The 25,023-nt window shown below is 38.1% G+C and overlaps 1 protein-coding gene across 3 annotated transcripts in view; it reads right to left on the bottom strand.

The window, feature by feature from the left end:
- agbl1 (AGBL carboxypeptidase 1) overlaps positions 1–25,023 on the bottom strand; it is a 206,172-nt gene that overhangs the window by 71,854 nt on the left and 109,295 nt on the right. For all 3 annotated transcript variants that reach the window (XM_082160183.1, XM_082160184.1, XM_082160185.1), the window contains 8 exons: positions 24,428–24,813; positions 20,817–20,900; positions 18,982–19,074; positions 18,419–18,567; positions 16,492–16,579; positions 16,205–16,334; positions 14,426–14,579; positions 3,689–3,869 (listed from right to left, as the gene is read on the bottom strand). In XM_082160183.1, the coding sequence (XP_082016309.1) occupies positions 3,689–3,869; positions 14,426–14,579; positions 16,205–16,334; positions 16,492–16,579; positions 18,419–18,567; positions 18,982–19,074; positions 20,817–20,900; positions 24,428–24,813 (1,265 nt within the window). The remainder of the gene's footprint in view (positions 1–3,688; positions 3,870–14,425; positions 14,580–16,204; positions 16,335–16,491; positions 16,580–18,418; positions 18,568–18,981; positions 19,075–20,816; positions 20,901–24,427; positions 24,814–25,023) is intronic.

A 25,023-nucleotide genomic window follows, 5' to 3' on the forward strand; every position in this document is an offset into this window, starting at 1 on the left:
GATTATTTTGAAATCAAAACGGAAGATCACAGATAACCGAGTATGGTGTCAAATATTGCCCCCGGGTGGTAAAATGTTTAATTGCTGCCACACAGTGAAATTCATTTAATTGCTTCAAGACTCACACTACGCAACGCAACCTGCATTAGATAAAAAAAAAATGCATTAGATTAATCGCTAACAAATGATCAATTATATATTTGATCAATTATCGATCGTCGATTAATCATGCCCATCCCTATTTACCAGTCCAGCTTTTATTGTAAGCAGTATGAACAGAGAAGGTGATCAGGAACAATGGGACACGACGCCGCAGGCTATGTGCAGCTGATGTGCAATTCGTATGGGAGTTCACAATGTCGGAAACCCAATTCTATTTGACATTACCGAGAGACGCTTTTGACAACAGCCTCTGTGATGAATACACCCAGAGATGAAAACATAACCTCAGAATGCCGCAGTCTGTTCACACCTCTCTTGTTTTGTCCCATGCTAAGCCAGAGCAGGAAGTGAGCTCTGTAATCTCACCCCCCAATGTGTCGCTTGGCAAGATAACACTAGACGCCAAACTGCTGTTTGTCACAAGTCACATCCGTTCACATCTCTCAGTCCCTGCAGTCAACAAAAGATTGCTGAACGGATTGTCTTTTTCCAATTTCAACAAGAGAATCAAACAGATCTCTGTGAATGCTAATGCTACATGCTACATAAACAGCACCGAGAGAGCTAAACTTCACACTGTTGAATCAACAAACTTGAAAAATGTGTACAGCTGCGTGCTTCTCTCGGGTTGTTGTACCGATCTGAGTGGTTTAAAATTAGCCACAAGCAAAAGCTACATTGCACCTTTCTGAAGTAAAAAATGGCCTATATAATGCTAATTTGATTAAAATTTGTTCTTAAACATAAATAGTCTATATAACAAGCCATTACTGATCATCATCTAATTGTACAGTCAATAAGCCACAAATATGAGTTTGAAGTAATCATAATCATGTTATATTATCTAACAGTATTATAAAACGGTTTGTGCTAATAGCACTTCACAATGAACACCGCTTTCACATCTCCATAAACACTTTTTCCTTGTTGTTAAAATACAATTCAAAACAGACAGAGGGTTTCACAAAATATCAGACCCCTTGACCTACATTATGGATATTCTCTTTAAAACTTGATGGAAGCAAATGTGACCTTTTCACACATTGTCATTTCCATTTCAAAGGGCTTGCAACACCGCTGTATTTATATCTATGCAATACTGCATTACCATATAAATGAATCTGACGAAAGTGCCCATATTTAGAAGATGTCCAATCTTAAAGGTGAGCTCTGCAGCTTTGTTAGTATGCGGTGGACTTTGTGCAAGTGCATTTGAGAATTCTGTTGCTAAACTTTTAGGCTTTGAACACACTAACAGTGACAAATTGAATAAAACTACAAAGTTATTTATCTACAGTAAATTCACAATGCATATATCAATGTTGCTTTCTAACTGCACCAACAGCAATGCATCTGTGTTATTGAGGATGTGAGATCAGCGCTTAAGGCATCGAACGCTCTCCTACTTACCTCAGACCTGTCACCAAGCAACAAGCTGCCCTGAACTGTTAATAAAGGCTATACCCACACAGGAAGTAATACCCTTAAGGTGAATTTGGTGCTTTAAATTTGTCACTGTAATTTGTAGGGGCTGATGGGAAAACAAACACTAAATGGTTTCAATAAGAGTCTGGGATTGCATTGGTGCACGTGCTGTGAAAAATGACCTAAAAATGAACATTTATTTACTCGCCCTCATGTCATTCCAAACCTGTATAACTTTTCTTCTGTGGAACAAAAAAAGAAGATAGTTTGAAGAATGTTTCAAGTGTTTTTGTCCATACAGTGAAAGTCAATGGGGTCCAAAACAACAAAAATTTGACCAAATCTTCTTTTGTTTTCCACAGAAGAAAGTCAAACAATTTTGGGAACAACATGAGGGTGAGTAAATAATGACAGAATTTAATTTTGGCTGCAGCTTTTAAGATACTATTTACACTAAGTACAAATAGTAACTGCCACAATTTACACTAAAGGAAAATAGCAGTATTTTCTTTGCACAAAATGTAAATTGTAGTTAAATGCTATTTATTCTTAGTGCAACTTTAGGCAGATACTATTTGCACCTCGCTGTATTGTAGTATATTATAAAACAGTATGCAATACTATTCAGTGTATATGATTAGATTTATTAAAATCATTAATGGATGCTGCCTTATTGGGTCATTACTTGTCCCTATCCCTAAAGCCCTCCCCTACCCTTTACACGTTATTCACAACATTCAATACCCATTAGGCACTTTATTTCCACTTTTCGAAAAAAAAGATTTAAATGAATGCCTCTCCGAGCTGATATGCAATAGGAAAAGGGTGGATTCGAACTTGCCAAGAGCTAACACCACCTACCTTACTCTGACTCAATCAGATAATGGTGAGCAGAGTTAGTCTAAATAGCCCCTGCTAACAAGGTGGGTAAATACCTCTACCCCACTTCCCCTACTCTCTTGTCCATAAAAGAGCCATAACTCTTCTGATTATTGCACATTTCCAAACTTGGAGCCTATAACTTCAGGAGATCATATGGTAATTCATTGACACGCTTGTTATGAGGTTACTAGAGGAATAAATCCATGCTCGGATGGAAAGAGTGAGTCTCCTTTAACTCGCCGCCCACTGATCTACACCTCCATTCTCTGAGCATCCTCTCTAATACAGTTAGCATGCCTGATCAATAGCACGGCATACAGAAGCTCCTGTGCACATGACTGGAGATAAGGGGGAGGCCACGCAACAGAGGAGACCCCGGTCTCTCAGCGAGGAAACCAGGTCACCCTCGGCCGTGAGGAGAATCGATTATTCCCTGACTGTGAATAGAGTGTTGATAAGCCGGGAAGGAGAGCTGTTAAATAGGCTCAGCCATAGAGTTGACCTCTGTATTGGTTTTACACATGTAAATACTATCTAGCTCAGAACAGCAGGGGCGGTATGGCGATATCGGGTAGATTAAAACATGCTGGCATTTGTCTTTTTCATTTCAGCGCTCAATTCCAAGGGCAAAAAGGTGACTGCTTTAATGTGTGCAGCTCTGTTGGACAAGATGGTGACTGAACTTTCAGGCAGGAAGAAATAGCCTGCTTACAGATGCCCAAGGCAATCATTAATATTATTGTGCCAAACGCAGGGACCTACTACTCATATGATGACGAGAGGTCACATATAACCTGGAGGCTGTGATGGAAAGATTTTTAGTTTAAACCGACATGGTTTGACATCTTTGTGACCTGTCACTGAGTTGTTGGAAAAAGAAGAAAAAGAAGAAAAAGTAAAACCACACACACCCACACACACACCCCCCCACACCCCCACCCCCACACACCCCCACCATCAAGCTCAAAGTACAACCTTCATTCAACCATACACAAGTTCTCGAACAATGTTCCTCCTCATTCAACACTTACCGAGATCAAACAACACACAAACAGCAAAGGTGCCAGTATTACAGCACACGTTCTTGTATTCAAAGACAGCAAGATGCTGCTCAACAAAATGGAACAGAATGCAAAGGTTTATTTTTTCCCCCCACATTTAAAGTTTTGAAATTAATAAATGAAGTCATTTTGCACAATGTGCATGCATGTATACATACTTGCCATTAATGACCCCGTCAGGGTTGAGCATGGGGATGATTTTGAAGATGTAGGCCTCTCTCAAGCTCTCGGCCACAGGATCACTGCTGCACAGGAACTCCAGCGTGCCCTTCAGTACCCAGCTGGCATTGCTCTCTCCTGGATGAACTCTTGCTGTCAGCACCACACATGGCCGGTTACCTAAAAGAACCATCAGGACACTAAGGTTTTAATTTATAAACATATTGCTTAATTATACAATTATATTACTTTATGAATAATACTTGTAACTATAACCAGTGGCATGAACTGAGTAGCTTCTATTGTGGATTTCTCATTTTTAAAACTGGAGAAAGCCACCAAATCAGAGTGACGCTTTGCTGTCAGAACATTAAACGGCAATTAAGGCACATCAGATTTTCAGTTGACACCTCCCTCGACTCGTTTCATCTGGACAGGCAATTACATCACCTTGCAGAGCAAGTTTACAAAGCCAAAAGAGAGGGACAAAGCTTATCAAAAACACATTAAAATTTAATTTAGCTTGACTATTACGGCCCTGGCTGCTGCCCCACAAAAGACGGCAGAAGGAGCAACTAATTTGTGTGATTCTGGTATTGATGATTTCATAATGAGTTTCTGCATGGTCTCTGTTTATCCGCTCTTTCACCGGCTCCGTTTCATTTTCTGTATTTAATTGAATCTGAATATGTCCATACAATTAGGCTGGGATGATTTTTTTTTTCTTACTTTTTTGAGCCGTAAAATGAGATCATGCCGTTACTGCTGCCTATTGCCATTATAATGAATAGCATACGTTTGTCATGAATAGTAAGTGAATAGTAACCTACAATTTTGCATTTAGCTTAAGGGTCAATGACAAATAAGGATGGCCAAGATGATGACTTTGAAATAAGTTAAGAAATCTATGAACCGGAACCCCTAAAAGGAACATGGAAAAACATGAGATGGGAGGAAAAATAATACAGTAAGTCAATGCTTTTTCGTTTTCTCGCAAGTGTTTTGAGTTCCCCTGAGACATTTGCGTTCGCAAAATGTTTGTGCTCCCCCGAGTTTTCATAATCTGTTTGTAAATTACTGTTTATATATAAGAGTGTCACGTTATTGACCCTAAAACAACAATCTGTAAGTTGATTGCGGAGTATGATGCGGTTTAAATGCTGAAAACAACTATACCATACCAAAACAATACAGAGAAAAAGCAGGTGTCTCTAACAAAAGTGTCCTACAGATAAAATATGCTTGATAAATATCACATCAGCTTTGTGCACGGCACTCAATTCCCCTCAAGAGCCGGCTGCTTCAGCTCCAAAAAAAAAAAAAAAAAAAAAACCCGAGATAATTTAAATTCCAATTCAAGTCGGAATCAGAGACTTCAGGCACTCAATGCATTCGGCTGATCACCTGATGATGTCTCGCCTGCAAAGCCTCTGTCCTCTCCACTTAAATTCTCTCTCCATCTGTCCTTCATCTCTGCCTTCACACTCTCTCACTTTGGTGTTCTTGCACATCCGTTTGTCACTACTCTGTCTTACCAATTAAAAAAACGATTTTGTGCAGTAATCTGTAAACTAATGGTTTTCTTCCATTCTAAATCCAACAGCAAACTACACTGCACAAATATGCACAAGGAGCTATTTTTGTCCATCTGTGAAAAGAAACCCCCACATTTCCATTCCATGTGTATTTTCGCCTTTATCACACTTATTTACATGTTCACACAGCTAAATGCCCAATAAAATATATGTTGTGTCTGCCACACACGCAAAGCGAGTGAATAAAGACGTGGGAGTGCTTCGTGAAGCTACGAGAGAATGGAGTCCTTCGTTAGATCTTTGCCGCTACCACACAAGTCAGCCTTCCCACGCTCCCAGTGGGAAGAGTACAGCCCGATCCTTTAAGAACCGGGCTTTCACTCCGTGTGTACGGAGGAGTCTTTGGCACACAGTCTACTTCAACCCAAATGGTATACAGAGAAAGAGCAAGAGAAGTGAAAACAGAAAATATAAAGGAAAGGGGAAGATGAGAGGGCAAACCAACTCCCTTTTGTGTCTTTGTCTCTCCTGCTGTTTCACGGCGATCTGAGCAAACTTACCTCCCACTGACATTGCCTAAAAACATCTACTTCCTCTTTGTGTGCATGTATGTAAATGTGTGGGGTGTGTGTCAGGGTTTAAATAGCCAGGTTTATGTGCCTCTGTTGAATGGCACTTAAGACATTCAAAGGAAAGGCTTAAGAAAGTGGGGCTTATAATACTGCACATTGTGAAGAAAGAAAATACAGGTTTCATGGGTTTCTTGAGTGTAGTTGATTTCCATAAAGATCCAATAGAGTATGAAATGTCTCCCAGTCCTCAGATTTATAAGAATGTGTAAGTGGCATTCTTCGACTTAAGCCCTATTCGGACGGGACTAGTTTAACATGGAGAGGTGGGTAAAGTAATAATTACCAGAGCTTCTCAGTGATTTTAGTCCCGTCCGAATGTGCAATCTCAGTAATCATTCCGGACAATGTCAGTAAAGATTACGGCGACTTTTACCTTCAGTAAAAAGGTCCGGAAAAATGCTCCTCGGGTAATACTAATCCCGTGCAATTAGACCCGCTGTAAATATGTATGTAAATATTTGGTCATTTCCTGTTTAAAAGTAGTTTTCCGCGTTTTTTCAAGTATGGAGACGCTTGAAGAAGCATTCAGTTGTGTTCTAGATGCTGAGACAAGTCTGTGGCAAAACTCAAGTGTTTTCCACATACCATTCAGATCAGAAAGAAGATGGAAAGCACTTGTTAGAGGCACGAAACATCTTTTAGTGTTAGGTAAGTGCCTATTACCAACACAATCCAATCTGAAGTTAATTAATACATCGTTCGACCGGTCATAACTGTTTTATAAATATAGGTTATGTGTTTGCGCACGTGATATCAGGAAGCAACGTAATACGCACATGGCGACAGGAGGGTGACGGCGATGCACAAATTGAGTTACCCTTCCCACTTCTGCTAGTTTTACAGAGATATCTTATCCCGTGTGAATGTCCTGTGGTAAAATTACATTACTCCATCTACCCTTGTAAAGTTAATTCCGTCCGAATAGGGCTTTAGACACAACCTAGACTTAGACCTAAAAGCCTGCACTTTCCTTTAGCATACATACATTAAGGAATGAAGTTGCTAATTTTACACGCTTTAAAGGGTCCATAGATGTACACCTAGACCCAACACTACAAAAAATGAAGCTGTTAGTATTACACACCGGACTTAGATCCAGACATATACGCTAAAATACAGTACAGCCCAACTTATCAAATGAAATTTGTAGTTTTAGACACTTTATAAATATCCAGAGAACCAGATTTAGACACCAATTTAGACCTTGACTCAGACTTTGACTTAAATTAGTGGTTAGTATAATACACTTCAGAAGCAGCAATAGACATAGTCTGGGTCTATGTCTAATTTAGGTCTAGAACTTAGGTTGGAGGTTGGAGACGTTTCCTAAATATCACACACAACAAAGAGTAACAAATTAAGAAGCTAGTATTACACTTTAGCCTGGCTTCACAGACAAGGCTTAGATTAAACCAGGATTAGGCCTTAGTTCAATTAGGACATTAAGCAGCTTTTATAAATGTGCCTTAGAAAAAGTCATTTCTATTGTGCATCTTCAGACAAAACAATGGCACTGACATATTTTAAGATATGACAGTTCAAGTTGCTTTCAGTAAAACAGCTCAAACATGCATTTTAGTCTGGGATTAGGTTTAAGCCTTGTCTGTGAAACCGGGGGTTTATGTCCTAAGACAATGACCTAAACTTAGACGTAGGCTCCAACACTGGTCAGAGACTTGTCCTGAGTATCAACAGAGTAACAAATTAAGTTGCTAGAATTAAAATCTAGCAAACACTATAACATCTTTGTAAATAAATGTTCATATCTGTCTGCCAGTCATATAATTTTGCTTAAATGTGTGATACATTTTTAATCATCAGTGGAACATACTAACACACTCTTCACTAATATACATGCCCAGGGAGAAAAAGTCTACGCCTCTTGATCGTGAAGTACAAAGCCAGCCTTAAGCTATCAAAACCAATCTCTGTAATCCTTTCCTGTATATGCAAATCAGGTCCAATTAGAACATATCAGACTTGTCCATTTGTAATCATGAGATGAATTTGCCCTGCAAAGCTTATGAAAATGCAGCTTTTAATTTAGCCTTTTATTAATTAAAAGTCTTCCACAGGAATCTCACTCGTGCTCATTTCTTGGGTTGTTAATTATCAAGAGTAATCCCGTTTAGCATGACAGTTTTGCCAAAAGCGATCTGCAGCGAGACACTTTCCGCGACAAGAGGATTCACTGTTTTATGTGTCTGTATTTTTTATAATGGGGTCATCCTAGTTTTTACAATGAAGGCATCTTTATTTTACAACCATATTATCTGATTTTATAATTAGACTCATAATCTTTTATTTTATGCTTTCAGATTTATTCTTGTGTATGACAACAACACACCCATAACAATATCAAGGCAATTTGCATATTTTATTTGTATTAAATAGTTTAATTAATAATGAGATATCAATAACATACATAATCAAATATAGTATATTTTATTAAAATATTTTACCACTGAACATGACTACAGGTGCACTGGCTGTAAAATACAAAATGAAGTTATTTTGACTACAGGAATTTCATAACATTTTCCACTAATGTCTTCAAATTTACTACGTCCAGACTTTCCAGGTTTGGAAATCACACTTTTAAAATTCCCTGATATTTTTCAAATGTCCATGAAAATACTGAAATATAAAAAAAAAATACTTTTTTGATGATCAATGCATCAAAACCACCTCATGAAAGCATAAAGACGCATAATCATATTATGCATGTTAAAATATGTCTTTTTTTCTGGCTAAAATAAAATGGCAGGCAAAAATCTGTTACATCATCAATCAGATCTCAAATCAGTGGGAAAAATGCACCAGTTCTGAGAGCCGATCTTCCAGCCGAGCATCGGCTCCAGCAAAATATTAGTTGAAAAAAGGGGCAAAACCGAACAGCGAAGTCATTATTTTCATGTAATGAGCCCAGTTTCTGGATTCTGTCCAGTGGACTGTGGGTGAAATGGGGGTTATGACGTCTATTTGAAGAGACTTCGTGAACATGAAGGACAGAGCGGTAGAACAGATGGCGATATGAAAAGAGAGAGAAAGAAAGAAACATGTAGGCTGCAGGATGCATGGGGGACAGACAGTTAATGTAGAGTCAAACGCAAGCAGAAAGGTATTGCAAATAGGATTTATCATTCACTGTCAGCAGAAGGCATGGGCAATGTGACTAACAGATAAGAACCTGTATTTCTGTTCCACACGTTTAAGACGCTTTTCTAAATTGTCAACGGCTGGAAAACATTTATCAAATTTTCATGGCCCAGCCAAATAAATGTATGTATAATTTTAACAATTGTGTCACACTTTGAACACTCTGAACTTTTTTGAGTCATGCAAGGGCATGTGAATGTCTAAAACAATGCTGTTTTAATCAGAAAGGTTATGTTATTGGGTAAAGCAAATAAATCAACTTTTTTTCTTTTCTTTGGTCTCTTACCCTGATTTTACAGTAAACATATATACATATATATATATATATATATATACTGTATGAGGAGTTCAGATGCAAAACCCTCTAAGTGCCATCTGAAATTTTCTTCTAGAATGATAATTTTTATCAAGCTCATATATTTAAGTTCAATAATTTCACTTAAATGACAATGCAAATTACCTATTAATTGACATTTAAGTGAAATTACTTAACTTAAATATACAAGCTTGATAAAAATCTTAGAGGCTTTTGCATCTGAACTCTTCATATGTGTGTGTGTGTGTATATAATTGACTGATTTATTTAATATTAATAATATTAATATGTATATTTATAACTAGACGAAGTATGTAGTTAAAAAGTATAATAGAAATATTATATTCTATTAATTTCTTACTCTTTATTAATTTACATAACCTTTCTAGGCTTGGAAGTCACAGTTTTACAATTCATGGATATGGATATCCCTTTTTTTATGGGAAGACTGACAATATAAAAATACTCTTCAGTATAACAAAAAGTTTAATTTCTTGCATAGCACCCAGAATGTCCCAAATACATAATAGCAGAAAATTATAACCTGCCTGTGATATACACCTCAAGGCAACGCACACAAATAACAGTCAACTAAAATTGTTTTTGTTATGTAACGTGACATCTTTGTTATTTAGGGAGTGCTGCAAGACATTTTAACTGACGCTTTTGTAAGAAAGCACAAAAGTGTAAACGTACAGTATATGCTGGTGTTGTTTACAGGTACAGCTAATCAAAGGGATTTGTTTAATTAGAACCCGGTGAGAATCCCTGAGAGTTATGCAAATACACCGACCACAAATTAAGCCGTTAAGTTTATCCGGTTGATTTGCTGCCGTATTAATCCATGTTGTTCTGTTGGTCAGCTACACAACTTTAATAATACGCAAACGCTGACACGGCTCGTCTGATATGTCATATTAACAAGTTCTCATTCCACAACGATGTCCAGACGGTTTCTCTCTTGTACGCACAGAAACAAGCGGTGACCCGCACCACCTTCTAATCACCATTGGCTTATAAAAGCGGCCTAACTTGTTTGTAGTGATTGATGTGGGGCACCATGATTACAGTTAATCATATCTGAGGCCTTTAATTCAATAATGCAGTGGACGGGAGTTCGCATAAGTCCTGCATCTGAGAGAAATTGTAAAGTGATTATGAAAATCCCACTATGTGTAAAGGCAAAGCTCATGGGCTCATGCTGCTAAACCCCAATGTGCTAATTAAGGTGTAATCCTCCGACAGGCAAATGTCAGAGTTTGTTGCCGCATTTTGCCACAGATAGCAGCCGTATGTGTACAGTTCACAAGTAAGTAAGTACAGTAAACTCATAAGCGTTCATTTGAAATTGTTTACATGTCATTCTATGAATCGGGTGTCATTTTTACAAGCAAATGTATGTATTTTAGGGGCAGTCATGGCCCAATGTTAGAGAGTCAGACTGGTACCCCAAAGGTTGCGGGTTTGATTCTGAATACCGGCAGGAAAAATGTAGGTGGGGGAGTGAATGAACAGCGCTCTCTTCCACCCTCAATACATGAACAAGGCACCTAACCCCCAATCACTCCCCAGCCCCGCTGCAAATAGCTGCCCACTGCTCCGGGTGTGTGTGTGTGTGTTCACGGTTTGTATTGTGTGTGTGTGTGTGTGTTCACCACTCACTGCTCTTAATGTGTGTGCACTAACTTGGATGGGTTAAATGCAGAGGACGAATTCTGAGTATGGGTTACCATACTTGGCCTTTACGTCACATCACATACATTTTAAGAATAGAATTTTAAGAATCTAATAGTTATTGGAGTTATATAATTTATCTTGTATATTACATATACACATCTGTCTATGGATCGCTTGATAGAGAGTCTGATTTACTGACACTTTTTTTTTGTACGGATGTTCAGATTAATGAAATGCACTGTGATGTTTCGGCATGGTGTCAGCTGGGACGACACACTCAGCAGGACGATGACAGATGGATGAGGTGCACTGCATGTGTGAGTGTGTGTGTGTGTGTTTCGGGATTGATGTTTACACAGAGCCACGTGAATCTCGCTGGATGCTGTTCACTGCAGTGAGGCTGTGTTTGACTGCTGCTGCGGCTGTCACAACAGTACTGTGTGTCAACTGATGGGAAAGATATTTTCTTCAAATTTGGTAGACTATACATATTTGGATAAAACTGTACTATAACTTATTTCTATTTAAGCAGCGATTTTAAGAAGAATTCGGTTACAGTTGCAAATGTATACTACAGATTACTTAGTGATAATATTCCAGCATCCAGCCACTTATAAGATGCAGCTCGTTTGCATTTTTTTTTTATGACATTTTATCAAAATCTGTATACTTTTTACAATAAAAATGCATATTCTATCTAGATTGAATTGCATTAGATGTTGTGTTATGGCAACGTGTCATGAGTCTCAATTACAAAAAATATAGTCACAATCAGGGGCGCGGCGAGTAAGGGTGCAGCATTTTCACAGGATTGTAAATGCAACGCAAATTTTTGTTCATTTAAATTTATTCATTTTTAGCATTAAGTAATTTATTTGTAATTAACACTTTAACTGGGCTATTTAAAAAAAGTATTATTTATATATCGAATTATAGATATATATATTTTTAATTTACGCGCAGAGTGTGACGTCATATAGTGACCATTGCAGTGTGCGTAGAAAGTATTCGTATTAGTGAGTGCATGTCCACCTTCGGTGTTGTGTAAGTTAGGCAGTTTTTTGTGTTCGTTTTGATTTCATGTCGCTGTGCAGGTTGTTTTATTGTATATGACAATGTAAAGAGCTCAATAACCCTTTTATTTAAAGGCTTAATTTATGTCCCGTCGACCGGTCCATTGTGTTTTATTGACTCAATATTGTTTTTTTCTGGCAAATGTAGTTTAGCACCTCCAACCTAAAACATCTTTTTGCACCCCTGGTCACAATTGTAAGATACAAAGTCCCAATATGAGCTATAAAGTTGCAATTACAAGAAATAATGTTACAGTTGTAAGATATAAAATTATATTTTGTTAAAAATAGCTGCAACTGTGATGTCACAATTACATTTTTCGCTAAATAGAAACTGGCTTCAATAATAAAATGAATGTATTTTTTTTAAAAGAGAAATTAAATAAATATATAAAAGTATGTTAATTTAAAAAAATTACTTTTCCCAGCACTGTGCTTCTTTCTTATGTATTTTGCTTTTATAATTTGTATGTTGATCATCGAAGTGTTAAAATAGCAGGACATCTATTCACTAAAAATAAGTTATGGAATAATAATCATATAAGGGTCCCGATGCTTTCAAAGGATAGGATAGGAGTCATATTCAAAGTGTGATGCTGTTAAAACAATATCTGAATTAAAAATAAAATAAGTAATTTCCATGTCACTGATTTCATTAGCCAATGAATTCCTGAAGAAAGCCCATATGAGTGCTTTCATTGTGATTTGATTACACTAGCATAAACAAATGCGCACACAAAGTTCAGGCACAGCTAATGTAAACGCGCTAATAACTGGCAGTCTTTGATCAATGGCACAAGTGTCAAGTTTGCGAGCAGGTCACTGTGTTCGGCAGTCTTTGGGAATTGTCAGCAGGTCACTTTGCAGTATGTCGGAGTGTCTTGGGGACTGTCAGCAGTCGGTTGATCGGAACAGGCCGTCCCTCCACCCCCAACCGAGCCAGATGCTCCTTGTGGGTCTATGGGGAGAAAGCTGCAGATGTTTCGCCTCCATATTCATCAGGAGACGAGGGTTGGTGAGCATCGTGCTACCCATAGGAAGTGGCCCACAGCTGGGTCAGCATGTCCCTCTAGGTCTTCCTTCAGTCTGAAACATCTATCTCTGTAGTTTCACCTGCAGCTGACAGTCACACCTGCCAGCTTTAATGCAAGAGTGGGTACAAGTCCCAATTCAAGACTGTAGACTGTGAGAGTAGATATGTATGTATGTGAAAGGAGAATGAGTGTGAATGTGAGAGTAGAAATGTATGTATGTGAAAGGAGAATGAATGTGAATGTGAGAGTAGATATGTATATATGTGAAAGGAGAATGTATAAGTGTGAGAGTAGAAATGTATGTATGTGAAAGGAGAATGTATGTGTGTGACAGTAGAAGAATGGATTTTGGCTTATACGGCCCCTCATACATATGTACACACACACACACGCACACGCACACATATATATATATATATATTGCACTGGTAGCAAATTGCCGCTTGCATCAAATTCAAGGCACTGATGTTTGTAAAGAACAACCACTGGCTTTGTACCCCTATACATAAACTCACTACTTCAGACCTATGTGCCCTCGAGAAACTTGCGTTCTGAAAGTGGCGCCGTTCACTTCCAGAACGCAAGCTTCTGGAGGGCACATAGGTCTGAAGTAGTGAGTGGAGCCATCATCCCAAAGAGGCACACAATCATTTCCACTGACCCTTGACTGTTCCAAGCTGGTGGAATGACCTGCCTAACTCAACCCGAGCTGCTGAGTCTTTAGTCATTTTCAAGAAACTGCTGAAGATGCATCTTTTTCATCAACACTTGACCCATTAATACTAACACTTAATATTCTATATATATATATAAAATAAATGCTACATGTATGGTGCTAGACTAACTGGGACTAGTCACAGCACTTGCATATTGTTGCTCTGTTGTTGGTTTGATTGCTTCTATTGCTCTCCTCATTTGTAAGTCGCTTTGAATAAAAGCGTCTGCTAAAAGATTAAATGTAAATGTAAATGCCTTTGAAGTGACTACCAACAAGAAAGAGTCAACCTGACTTCCTCTCAATCCATATGTGCCCTCCTAGTTCTACTAACTTTTTGTCCAGTCAAGCACTGTCATCCCGTCTAACGGTGTCCTCCACACATACATCCACCCACTCACCCACCCACCCAAAAAGACACACACACACACACACAGATGCTCCTCAACTCCTCCTCTGACAGGAGGTGTCAAAGCTCAGATACTCCGTACAGATTGTACGAGCACACACACATACTCCTTTAGCTTAGCACACAGGTGTGTTGACACACAAGAGCATAAATCTGACTCATTGTGAGTTTTACTGTCAGACTTACGCAGCTGGTGCAGATGTTTCCAGGCTCTGGAAGTGGGGCAGGCAGTGATCGTGACTAAGGAGCAGGAGTTCCCCGCCAGCGTGTCACAGAGGTTTTGTTGCCTGAAGAAAACTTTCTGTGGGTCGACTGACTTCTCCAACATCTTCAGATGGGTCTAGAGAACAATTGCAAAAACATTTGCTTTAGTCATTAGCCATTATGACTACTGATGCACTGACATTAAAGCAACCAAAAATATATCAGTTTAGGAGGGCTGAAATCATTGACTGAATCTGATGGCGTGTTCTGACTGTGCCAGTGTCTATTTCATGCACACAATGTAGACCAGCTACAACAGGTAATCATCTCAGCTGTATGAACACTACGGCTAGGTTGACAATAATGATTTCTTTATTTAAATCGATTTGAAATCTTTTAGTCTATGCTGTTTTTAGCTGATGCGCGATCAAAGCTTCACTAAACATTATTTGTAGAGCGCCTACCACACAATAATCGCAATAAGCTTTTCAAAGTCAGAGCATCTTTTCGAAGTCATTGACTTTTTCGAAGTCAATTTTATAACTAAATTGAAACAATAAATGTTGCTTTGATGCGTGACAGATCGGTGTAGCCTCCTCAGTTCAAGCAGCACATCAACCAGTCATCTGTTCCTCTAGAGCCCCTTTCACACAGAGATTCCGGTAAATACACGGATAATGTTTGATTTTGGTTCTCTGCCAGATCACACTGCCAGTGATTTTCCAGAATCCGTGAGTGTGTTCACACACCTCCCGTAAAGATCCCGTAAAGACAAGTGATGTCAGGATGTGTTGTAGAAAGACAAGTCTAATCTTCCGCTACGGCTCTTTCCATTGTAGTCGTGCACTTGGGAGGATTTTTTTACGCAGTCTTAAGTTTACTAATGATCTGCGCTCTCGATCTCGAGAAACCACGCCCGAGCATTTTTTCCCAGATTCGGTCGTACACAAACGCATCGCGTACCGTTCCACAAAGCTGGCGAACGATCTCAGCTTCAGCGCGGATAGTAAGGAGCTCCCTGGTCTCTGCTTTATTCTATTTTGCAGACATTTTTTCATTCTTTCTTTGTTGATGACGAACAAAAACTTTCTTCTAAGAGCAACAAAATACCCTTTTACGTCATTTGTCCTGGCTTTTGTTCACAAAGGCCACGTTCCGGGACTGATCCCGGCAATGTTACTAGGTCCCCATCCCGGCATCGATCCCGGCATCAATCCCAAGACATGTTTGCGTTCACACAGAAGGCACTCTAGCAATTTTACAGCAATTTCCCAGGATCAACATGCTGTGTGAAAGGGGCTTAGTTACAGTTGTTGAAATAACCTCTGGTTATAGCATGAAATAAACATCTGAAGATATGTTGAAAGAAATGTATCATGTCTCAGGTAATCGCTCAATCAGTGTTCCAACCACGGAAAGACATCAATAAAACTGATTGTAAACAATCTCACGTAATGTTACATACCTCAGAAAAGCCATTCAATGTCCATACAGTGATAGTCAACTAGAAAAAATGACTAATTTTGCTAAATATATGCACTATATTATATTTTCATCATTTTTTACTTAGTCTGTGGTAGTAATTATTTAAAGTATGTTTGAATAAATGTCAGCCACCGTTTAAATATTTACATTTAAATGCATACATCAGTTTTCGTAAAAATAATTTTGGTGAATTACTAATTATGACCAGGGATTATTATAATCTCCATTATCTCCATAGAGGACACATATTCATACAAAGAGGGTAATTCCAAACACCTGAAGGGTGGTGTACGTGTAAGGGTAGTGGTAAGCCAAGTAGCACACATCATCATCATGGCGAAAGGTCACCGTGAAGGTCAGCGTGTAGAAAGAACATTTTTGACCTCTCCTAGGGCAGAAATTATTTCTGTGGAAGTCAAAAGCACAATTAGACGGTACACGTGCAGTATATTGAACAAAGAATAGATTTCACTTTTTCAAGAAAGAGTACAGTAAAGCGAGGTGTAGTGAAGGAATGTGGGGTTAAATGTGAAGAACTGAAGCAAAATGCAAAAGCAAAGTACCTGTAATAGCAGATTTCAGAGCCTGATCGCACCCAGTGTGGTCTGCCCTCCAGAGCCTCTCTCACAGAATACAGCACAGGCTGCATGCCTGAAACAACACGGGACAATCATACAGTAATGAACCATGTCAAACAGTCAGTCATTTAAAGGTCATTCTGTAATTGCTAAACATGCAGATTGTTAGCTTTTGCACAAAAACAGACACGATAAAAGTGGATGTTTTCAGTGTGGCCAATTGCCAAATCAAATAATTATAAAAATATAAAAATCAAATCATTTTTGGGTCTACCCTGAATTCAATAGGTAAACATGACACAGCTTTCTAAAAATGTGGCCTCAAGTTAAAAGAAGTTCAACTTTTAAAAAATGTCTCTAGACCATGTTGGCCTTTTTCCCCATTACATTAACCTGGAATTTTAACCGCAAAAGTGCATTCTGTGTGAACTGGCCCTTAGGATGCATTCAATTGGTTACAAGTGACATTAAATACATTTATTATTCTACAAAAGATTTCTATTTGAAATAAATGTTGTTGATTGAAATTAATAATAAATGTTTCTTGAGCACGAAATCAGCATATTAGAATGATTTCTGAAGGATCATGTGACACTAAAGACTGGAGTAATGATGCCGAAAATTCAGCTTTTCCATCACAGGAATAAATAAAATATATTCAACTAAAAACTAAAAACATTGAATGAGAAAAGCTAAAATCACCAAAACAGTTATAGAGCAGTTATATTAAAATAAATAAATAAATATCATCTGTTTAAAAAAAAGCTGATCGGCTCTTTCAATGGAAAGGCAAGGCATTCCTTTCTTAAAACCAACACGCTGAACCATTTCTCCAAAACACTGACTCCCCGAAGAAGAGATGTTGACAGAGTTCCCTGAAATGCATTCTCTCAAAGTAGATGTTTGTTGAGAGTACGTTTTACTCAAACTCAAATAAGGTCAAAAGTAAAGGACATCTCATTTAATATAGAGACATAAAACACTGACTTCGGGCCAGCACGAGTGTCTTAAAATGCCCAGCTGCACACCAAAATTAAGAAAAGGCAGTCAAGGGCCATTGAAAACGCTTTATGGGGGGAGGAACTTTAGAAACGTCGGAGCATTGTATTTTCCGGGGAATATACGGCTAGTGTCAGATTTAAGAGCTGCTCAGGCCCACCGCTGTGTCTGAGAGCAATGTGAGGCTATGATATGATTTAGCTGCTACCACTGTGGCATCTTCTCATGCCTGGTGTGCTGTATTTCTTTTGAGGAGAGGGATGTCAAAATCAGTGCCATCTAGAACAATCGTAGAATATACAACCTTAGTGTGCGGTATTAAAAACAGCTCTTATAACCCTCACCTGGTCCACATAACAAACAAAGCATTGTTTACACAAGGAGGACACATTCCTGGATCAACTTATGGTGATTTGAGGAGATCATGTTCATACCACAAAAGATACAGAATGAGTTGTGTACCAAAATGTTATATTAAAAAAAAAGCCTTGGATTTTGTACCTTGGATTAAAGTGTGCATAAATACCTATTACTTCAATCATTTGTTGTTTCTTTTGTTTTAGTATCATTGAGATACTTTTATAGTTTTTTTGTATTTAACATTTTTATTTTTATTTAGTTAATTTAAAAAATGTTGTTGTGCTTTTGTCACTTATTCATTTTTAAAAAAATATGTTTGTAGATTTTAGTAATTTTTATTTCAGTTTTACTTTTAGTTAATTTGGTAAGTCAAGTTAAAAATATATATATTTTATTTTATTTTATTTATTATTATTTTATTTATTTTTATTTGTAATAGTTTTAGTTCATTACAATAACCCTGGTTTCTAAAACAACATTGCTGATCCAGGAATAGGATATACTACTTGTGTAAACCATATGGCTCCATGGCAGTCGCTAACGTATGGCTTACCGTAGTTATACTGGCTGTTTCCTTTCTCACAATTGATGATGTTGAAACGATAAGGCACGCCGGCCACCATGCCACTGACTTCAAAATAGAACCACTGATAGTGTGCAGAGGAGTTGACATCAGCATTGAGAATCAAATCATATTCATGACTGTGAAAGATAGACAGACAGGAGAAAATCAGACAAAGTGGGTGTAAGAGAGAATAGGAGAGAAGTAATGAGAGAGAGAGAGGCTGAGAAATGTGTTGCGTAAACGACAGAGAGAAATCTCACTCCATCCCTATCTGTTGTTACGGCGCTACATTTCATTTGGAAAAATATAACGTCGGCTCTTTTATTTAAGCGCATCGGAACTGCTCTGTAGACAGCGTCTTTGATTTGATCTTGCATGCGTTGACGAGACAAGCTTGCTGAAAGAGTGGAAACATAAGAATGAGGGAGAGAGAGTGTGACTGCAAACGCACTACAAATGAGGCCCAAGGGCACTCGCCGCGCTGTCTGCAGTACATGGTTGAACGTCTGTGTGCTTGTGTACGTGCACTGTATTGTAATGCAGAGACTCACCTGCGGACTTGAATGGCTTTTCGCAGGTTCCCACTCTCAAATTTGGAGAAAAATCGAAGGGAACTGGGACACATATCGGTGGAACACTGTGGACTGAGGAAAGAAAGAAAGAAAGAAAGAAAGAAAGAAAGAAAGAAAGAAAGAAAGAAAGAAAGAAAGAAAGAAAGAAAGAAAGAAAGAAAGAAAGAAAGAAAGAAAGAAAGAAAGAAAGAAAGAAAGAAAGAAAGAAAGCAAGCAAGAAAGAAAGAAAGAAAGAATAGAATGAATGTATGAAGGAAAGAAAATACAGGAAAACAAGAAAGAAAGGGAATGAAGAAAAGAGAAAGACAGGGAGGAAATATAAAAATGAAGGAAGGATAATAAGAAGGAACATAAAAGAAATACAGGAAGGAAAGAGAAAGATGTAGTAAGGAAGGTAGGAAAAGATAAAAATGAGAATAAAGGAAGGAAGGAAAAAAGGAAAAACAAGGAAGGAAGCAAAACAGAAAAACAATAAAGAAGAACAGAATGAATGTTGGAAGGAAGGAAGGAAGGAAGGAAGGAAGGAAGGAAGGAAGGAAGGAAGGAAGGAAGGAAGGAAGGAAGGAAGGAAGGAAGGACGGACAGAATGAACATAGTATGGAAGGATAGAATGAACATAGGATGGAAGGATAGAAAATAAAGGAAGCAAAAAGGTAATACAGGAAGGAAGGAAAAGGGAAAGACGGGAAGTAAGCAAAGAAGAAGCAGAGAGAAAGACAGGAAGAAGGACAGAATGAACGTATAAAAGGATGGAAGCAAAGACAAAGGAAGGAAAAAAACAAATAAGAAAGAAAGAAAAGACAGGAACCAAATTGAACATAGGAAGGAAGGAAGGAAGGAAGGAAGGAAGGAAGGAAGGAAGGAAGGAAGGAAGGAAGGAAGGAAGGAAGGAAGGAAGGAAGGAAGGAAGGAAGGAAGGAAGGAAGGAAGGAAGGAAGGAAGGAAAGGAAGGAGGAACAAAGAGAAAATGTAAAGACAGGAAGCAAGGAATGACATATTTAAAATAGAAGGGAAGGAAATCAAAGAAAGACAATTGAAGAAAAAAGAAGAAAGGAAAGAAGGAAGGGAAATAGGTTGAAGGAAAGGAGAAAGGGAAGGAAGGGGGGTTAAAGGAATTAAAAAGAGAAAGACATGAATGATGGACAGAAAGGAGCAAATGTGAAAGAAAAGAGAAAGAAAGGGACACATTAAATTAATTGGAGAAGTCTGATAAACAGAAAAGCATGAATAGAAGAACAGATGAAAGAAAGAGAGATACATTTTTGGACAGCTGTGCTGATTGAGCATGTTACACTCCACCATATTGTCACATTAGCTTAACAAACAAGTGAATTATCACCATACTTATCCCAGATATTGATTCACAGCAACCATGATTCTTGCTAAATCATTCATTCTACACCTTTTACGTCAATAAATTCCAGTCACGCTGCAAATGACAAGTGAATTCACAGCAGAACACTGTCCACATGATGGAGGCACACGGCTCAGATAACACAACACTGTTCTTTACTGCTAACCCACAAACTACATGACAGACGACAAGCTGTCCATCAGCATCTGAGCTGGCAGAGAGACACTGTCCATTCAAGGGTTTATCACCCAGAATGCCCCTGACACACACGGTCACGTCAAATCAAGCTTGACTGGATAAACACACACAAGGTGAGGACTGAGGAACTATACGATTAAAACCCAATCTCAAGTAAGACTGCACCTAAAAATGTATTTCTACCACAATTACCCTTTTCAAATCTCTATTGTAATTGTTTCAGTTATAAAGCGTTCAAAAAGAAAAAGAAAAGAAGTGTTACCTGGGATCGTCCATGTCAAAAACAACCTTGTTGATGATGTCCTCTGGACAGATGAGACGCTTAATGTCTTCAAAAACTTTCCTCCTGAAAAAAAAGAAAAAGATTTGAAATCAGTGACTTTGATTTCCAAGAGTAGATATATATGTATACTGTACATAAACTAAAAGTGGCCCATATGCCATATGACTTGAGTGCTATATTGCTGTATTATAATATTATATCATCCTATAATATTTGATTTGTGAATTAATCACCATTTTGAATAAATTATTTTCAATTCATTCAATTCTCAAGACTGGCCTGAACGACTGATTCGTGAATCTGATTGATCCAGTTCATGAATTCAACTCAGGGACTCATGGTCAATGGCTCACTGGAGAGAAGATTATTGGTAAATAACGACTTACATTTTCCCACAAACTAATAATACAGTGTGCAGACGTCTGCCTAAAGCAGTGATGATGGCGGGTTCTCAATTCTGTGGATGAGGCAATTTCCAAATCAACTCTATAATGCCTCCTCTTTTTGCACTACATTATGCTAATTGGCAAATTTTCTTGGTTGTTTGTGTGCATTATTTCTTTGTCGCTGATAAACAACAATAAGGCCTTTCTCTCGACGCGAATGAGCAAAATGCGAGAGAGAAAAAAAACAATCTGTGTGGACTTTTCAATCCCGAGAGCAAATTTCAGATGATAATGGGGTTGAATGAATGAGCGAAAACAAAGTTAACAGTCCGCTGTGACCGGCAATAAACTGGGCGCGCTCTCATCAAATTGTTTACTTCATGGAAAGAACTATAAAACAATACGACATAAACAAGCATTCTGTCCTTCATTATGTTAAATCCTGAGTGTAGACCATCACAAAGGTTAAAAGTAAACCTTGTGAGAGTCATTTTCCTGCAACTATTGTCAAAATGTGTCAGACATGTCTAATGTGTTTTTTTTTAACAAACATTTTAAGATGTCAAATTCAACTGCAAATGTTTTAGACTTATCAAAAGTCAACGGTGGAGTAGGAAGCAATATGTGGAATTAAAACTAACTTTTTTCAAAATGTCACAGGCTGTATGACACGTTCTTCTTAAAACTGTTCCAAAAGTGACTGTTTTTGAGTTAAAATGACACCAATAGAACTCATATAAACTTATCTTACCCTTGAGGAAACACAATAAACTACAGAAATGACTGAAATAAATGTCTATTCCCTTTAATCTCCCCCTTGCACATTGAAGAAAGTTTTCGGCAAAAACAAGTTTTCCGAAGGGGGCTACCATAATTAGATATAGATTTAAGGGCTTTTCCTCACTAGAGAAGAGTTTGGGTGTTTGAGAGCAAAGCAGCCAGCGAGAGCAGAAAGGCTCACTTAAGGCAAGAAAGTATAACTCGGAGAGAAAATATTTTAATGGATTTCATTTCTACTTACAGTGAGTTTAATGACTCAGTGCCGATGTTTACAATCATTAGCATATGGCAATGTGTAAGTAAAGATAGGCCTTAAATTGTGTCCACGTGAGTTGATTTAGACAAATGAGCTTATAAATGAAGTTTAATATTTGCATTGTTTTCTTTTTCTGGCAATCTCAACAACATGCAAACCTATAAGGTTAAAAACAGCTGCATTATGGAACACAGAATTTGTGCAAAAACCCACAACAAAAACTAAAAGTACAAATTAAGGCATCTTCGGGGAGTTGTTTTGAAAGCGCCTTTATGGAACCAAACATCTTTTTGTTGTTTTTCATGAATACTTTTCGCAGTCTGTAATGGCACAGCTTTTACGAGCAAACAAAACACTAGAGTAATTCTCCTCCATTCCCCAGATATGTCTCTCAAAGCGACTGTCTCTTTAAATCTTTTAATACTGAATAATAAATGTGATCCCTGGTGAATGGAGAGCTCCTTCATGTTGAATCAGGATTGTTTTTGCAATACAGACTTTCATAGTTGATCAGAAGAAGAATGCTGTGAAAAATCTTTGATAGGATTACAAAAAGCAGGGGAAAATACAGCTAGATACAAAAATACAAATGAAATACAACCCTAATAGAAAACACTTTGCATATGTTTTGTTATCTGTAATGTCTTAATAAGTGAGTCACTGAATCATTGGCTCATTCGATTCGTTAAAAGATGTGGATTCATACAGTAATGAAACACCACTGTCTTTTGCTCAGAGATGCAACACAGTTCTGCTGTGGCTTTGTTTGGAACTATATATATATATATATATATATACACACACATTTATATATATATATATATATATATATATATATATATATATATACACACATTTATATATATACATGTATATATATACACAGTTGTAATTTAAATTATTCAACCCCCATTGCAAATCAGGTTTACTGGCAAAATGTAGACTTTCAGCTGTTTGCAATGAACAAATCAAACAAAAGTAATTGAAATAGCTCAACACAACAAATGTTTCAAGTGGTTTCCCCAAATTCAACTTAAAGGACAAGTTCGGTATTTTACACTTAAAGCCCTGTTTACAGATCGTATCTGATGAAATAGAACGGTTAAGATAAAAATTTGGACACATGCTGCTGTCCCGAGAATTTTAGGTTTATTTCGCAATCTTAACCGTTCTATTTCATCAGATACGATCTGTAAACAGGGCTTTAAGTGTAAAATACCGAACTTGTCCTTTAAAAGGCAACTTTTAATGACTTGATGACTTGAATGAACGCACTAAACGTTCCCAGAGACACCGTTGGAAGCACAGTTCGCAAGTTCAAAGTTAAAGGAACAGTGGTTACACTACCTGAATGGGGAAGAGAAAGGAAGCTATGAGTGGCTCGACCAGATTTCTGAGAAGGCAGGTTCAGAAAAACCTTTGAGTGACTGCAAAAGACCTGCAGCAAGACTTGGTGGCAACAGACACTGAGGTTTCAGCTGCACAGTAAGGTGCGTACTAAACGCATGCCGGAACTCCAAGACGTACACCATTACTGACCCAAAAGCACAAGAAAAGTCAGCTCCAATTTGCTCAAAATCATATAAATAAGCCACAGAAGTTTGGGGATTCTGTTCTGTGGAGCGATGAAACAAAACTGGAACTTTTCGGCCCTATGGGTCAGCGGTGTGTCTGGAGGAAGAAGAATGAAGCATATGCTGAAAAGAACACTCTGCCTACAGTTAAGCATGGTGGTGGCTCAGTGACCACTTTAAACATTTGAGCTATTTCAGTTACTTTTGTTTGATTTGAGTCTGTACATTTTGCCAATAAACCTGATTTGCAATGGGGGTTATAATAAAAACAATTTCTTAACATCTTAAACAAACAGTACATTTTACCAACGTATTCTTTATTCTGATTTTCTTTTCATGTTTTTTTTAAACATAGCATAAAAACTGTTGAATTTTCCTATTTAACCAAAGTAATATTGATAATTCTTCATATTTGTGGGTCAGCAAGTTACTATGCAAGACCTTTTGTTCCTTTTGCAAGGGATTACATTTTTTGGTACCGCGTTGGGTCGCCACTTGTGAACCAGTTGAGAATTTGGATGGATAATTCCTATGAACTCTTTTCCTTTAATCAAAATATATGTGGGACATAATTTGAAAGATTTAAATTCTCACCTCTGCACATGTGGTGGTCTTTTAGCCATGGGCTCCTGCTCTTGAGGAGGCAGGTGTCCCCAGAAGTCAGGGAAGGCTAGGATGGAGTATCCAGCAACAGACTTGGTACTGGCAGCAGTGGCGGTGTAGAGACGTGGATTATGGTTGGGAATGCAAGTCCCGTACCTCTCCAGAAGCCTGTCCACCATGCTGGAGTGGCCTTCCTGGCCTCTCCTGGAGCAGCTGAGGTAATGTTTATGGAAGTCTTTTGTCTGGAGGTGATTTTCTTCTTGGTCGGAGAGCGACGGGGAGTCTCCCTGGTCACTTGCCGTCTCTTTGTTCAAGTCCCTGTCCAGAGTGCTGTCATCATCTGAGCTTTCATCGACCTCTGAGCTGGAGTCCAAATCCTAGAAGACATGATTTCCCAACTGTTAGAAAGAAGCTGCAGATCTAATGTTGATATTCATGGGGGAAAATATCAAGAGCATCCACAGATGTCAGCTCTTTATACTTGTGGCCACATCAGCAACTCTTAAATCAAAAGTGTAAGAGAAAACAGCAAAAAGGAGACAAAGAGAGATTACAGTAAACATCACCCACAAGATATCCTGTTTTCC

This window comes from Leuciscus leuciscus (genome assembly GCF_965113295.1).
Source record: "Leuciscus leuciscus genome assembly, chromosome: 25".
Taxonomy (NCBI): Eukaryota; Metazoa; Chordata; class Actinopteri; order Cypriniformes; family Leuciscidae; genus Leuciscus; species Leuciscus leuciscus.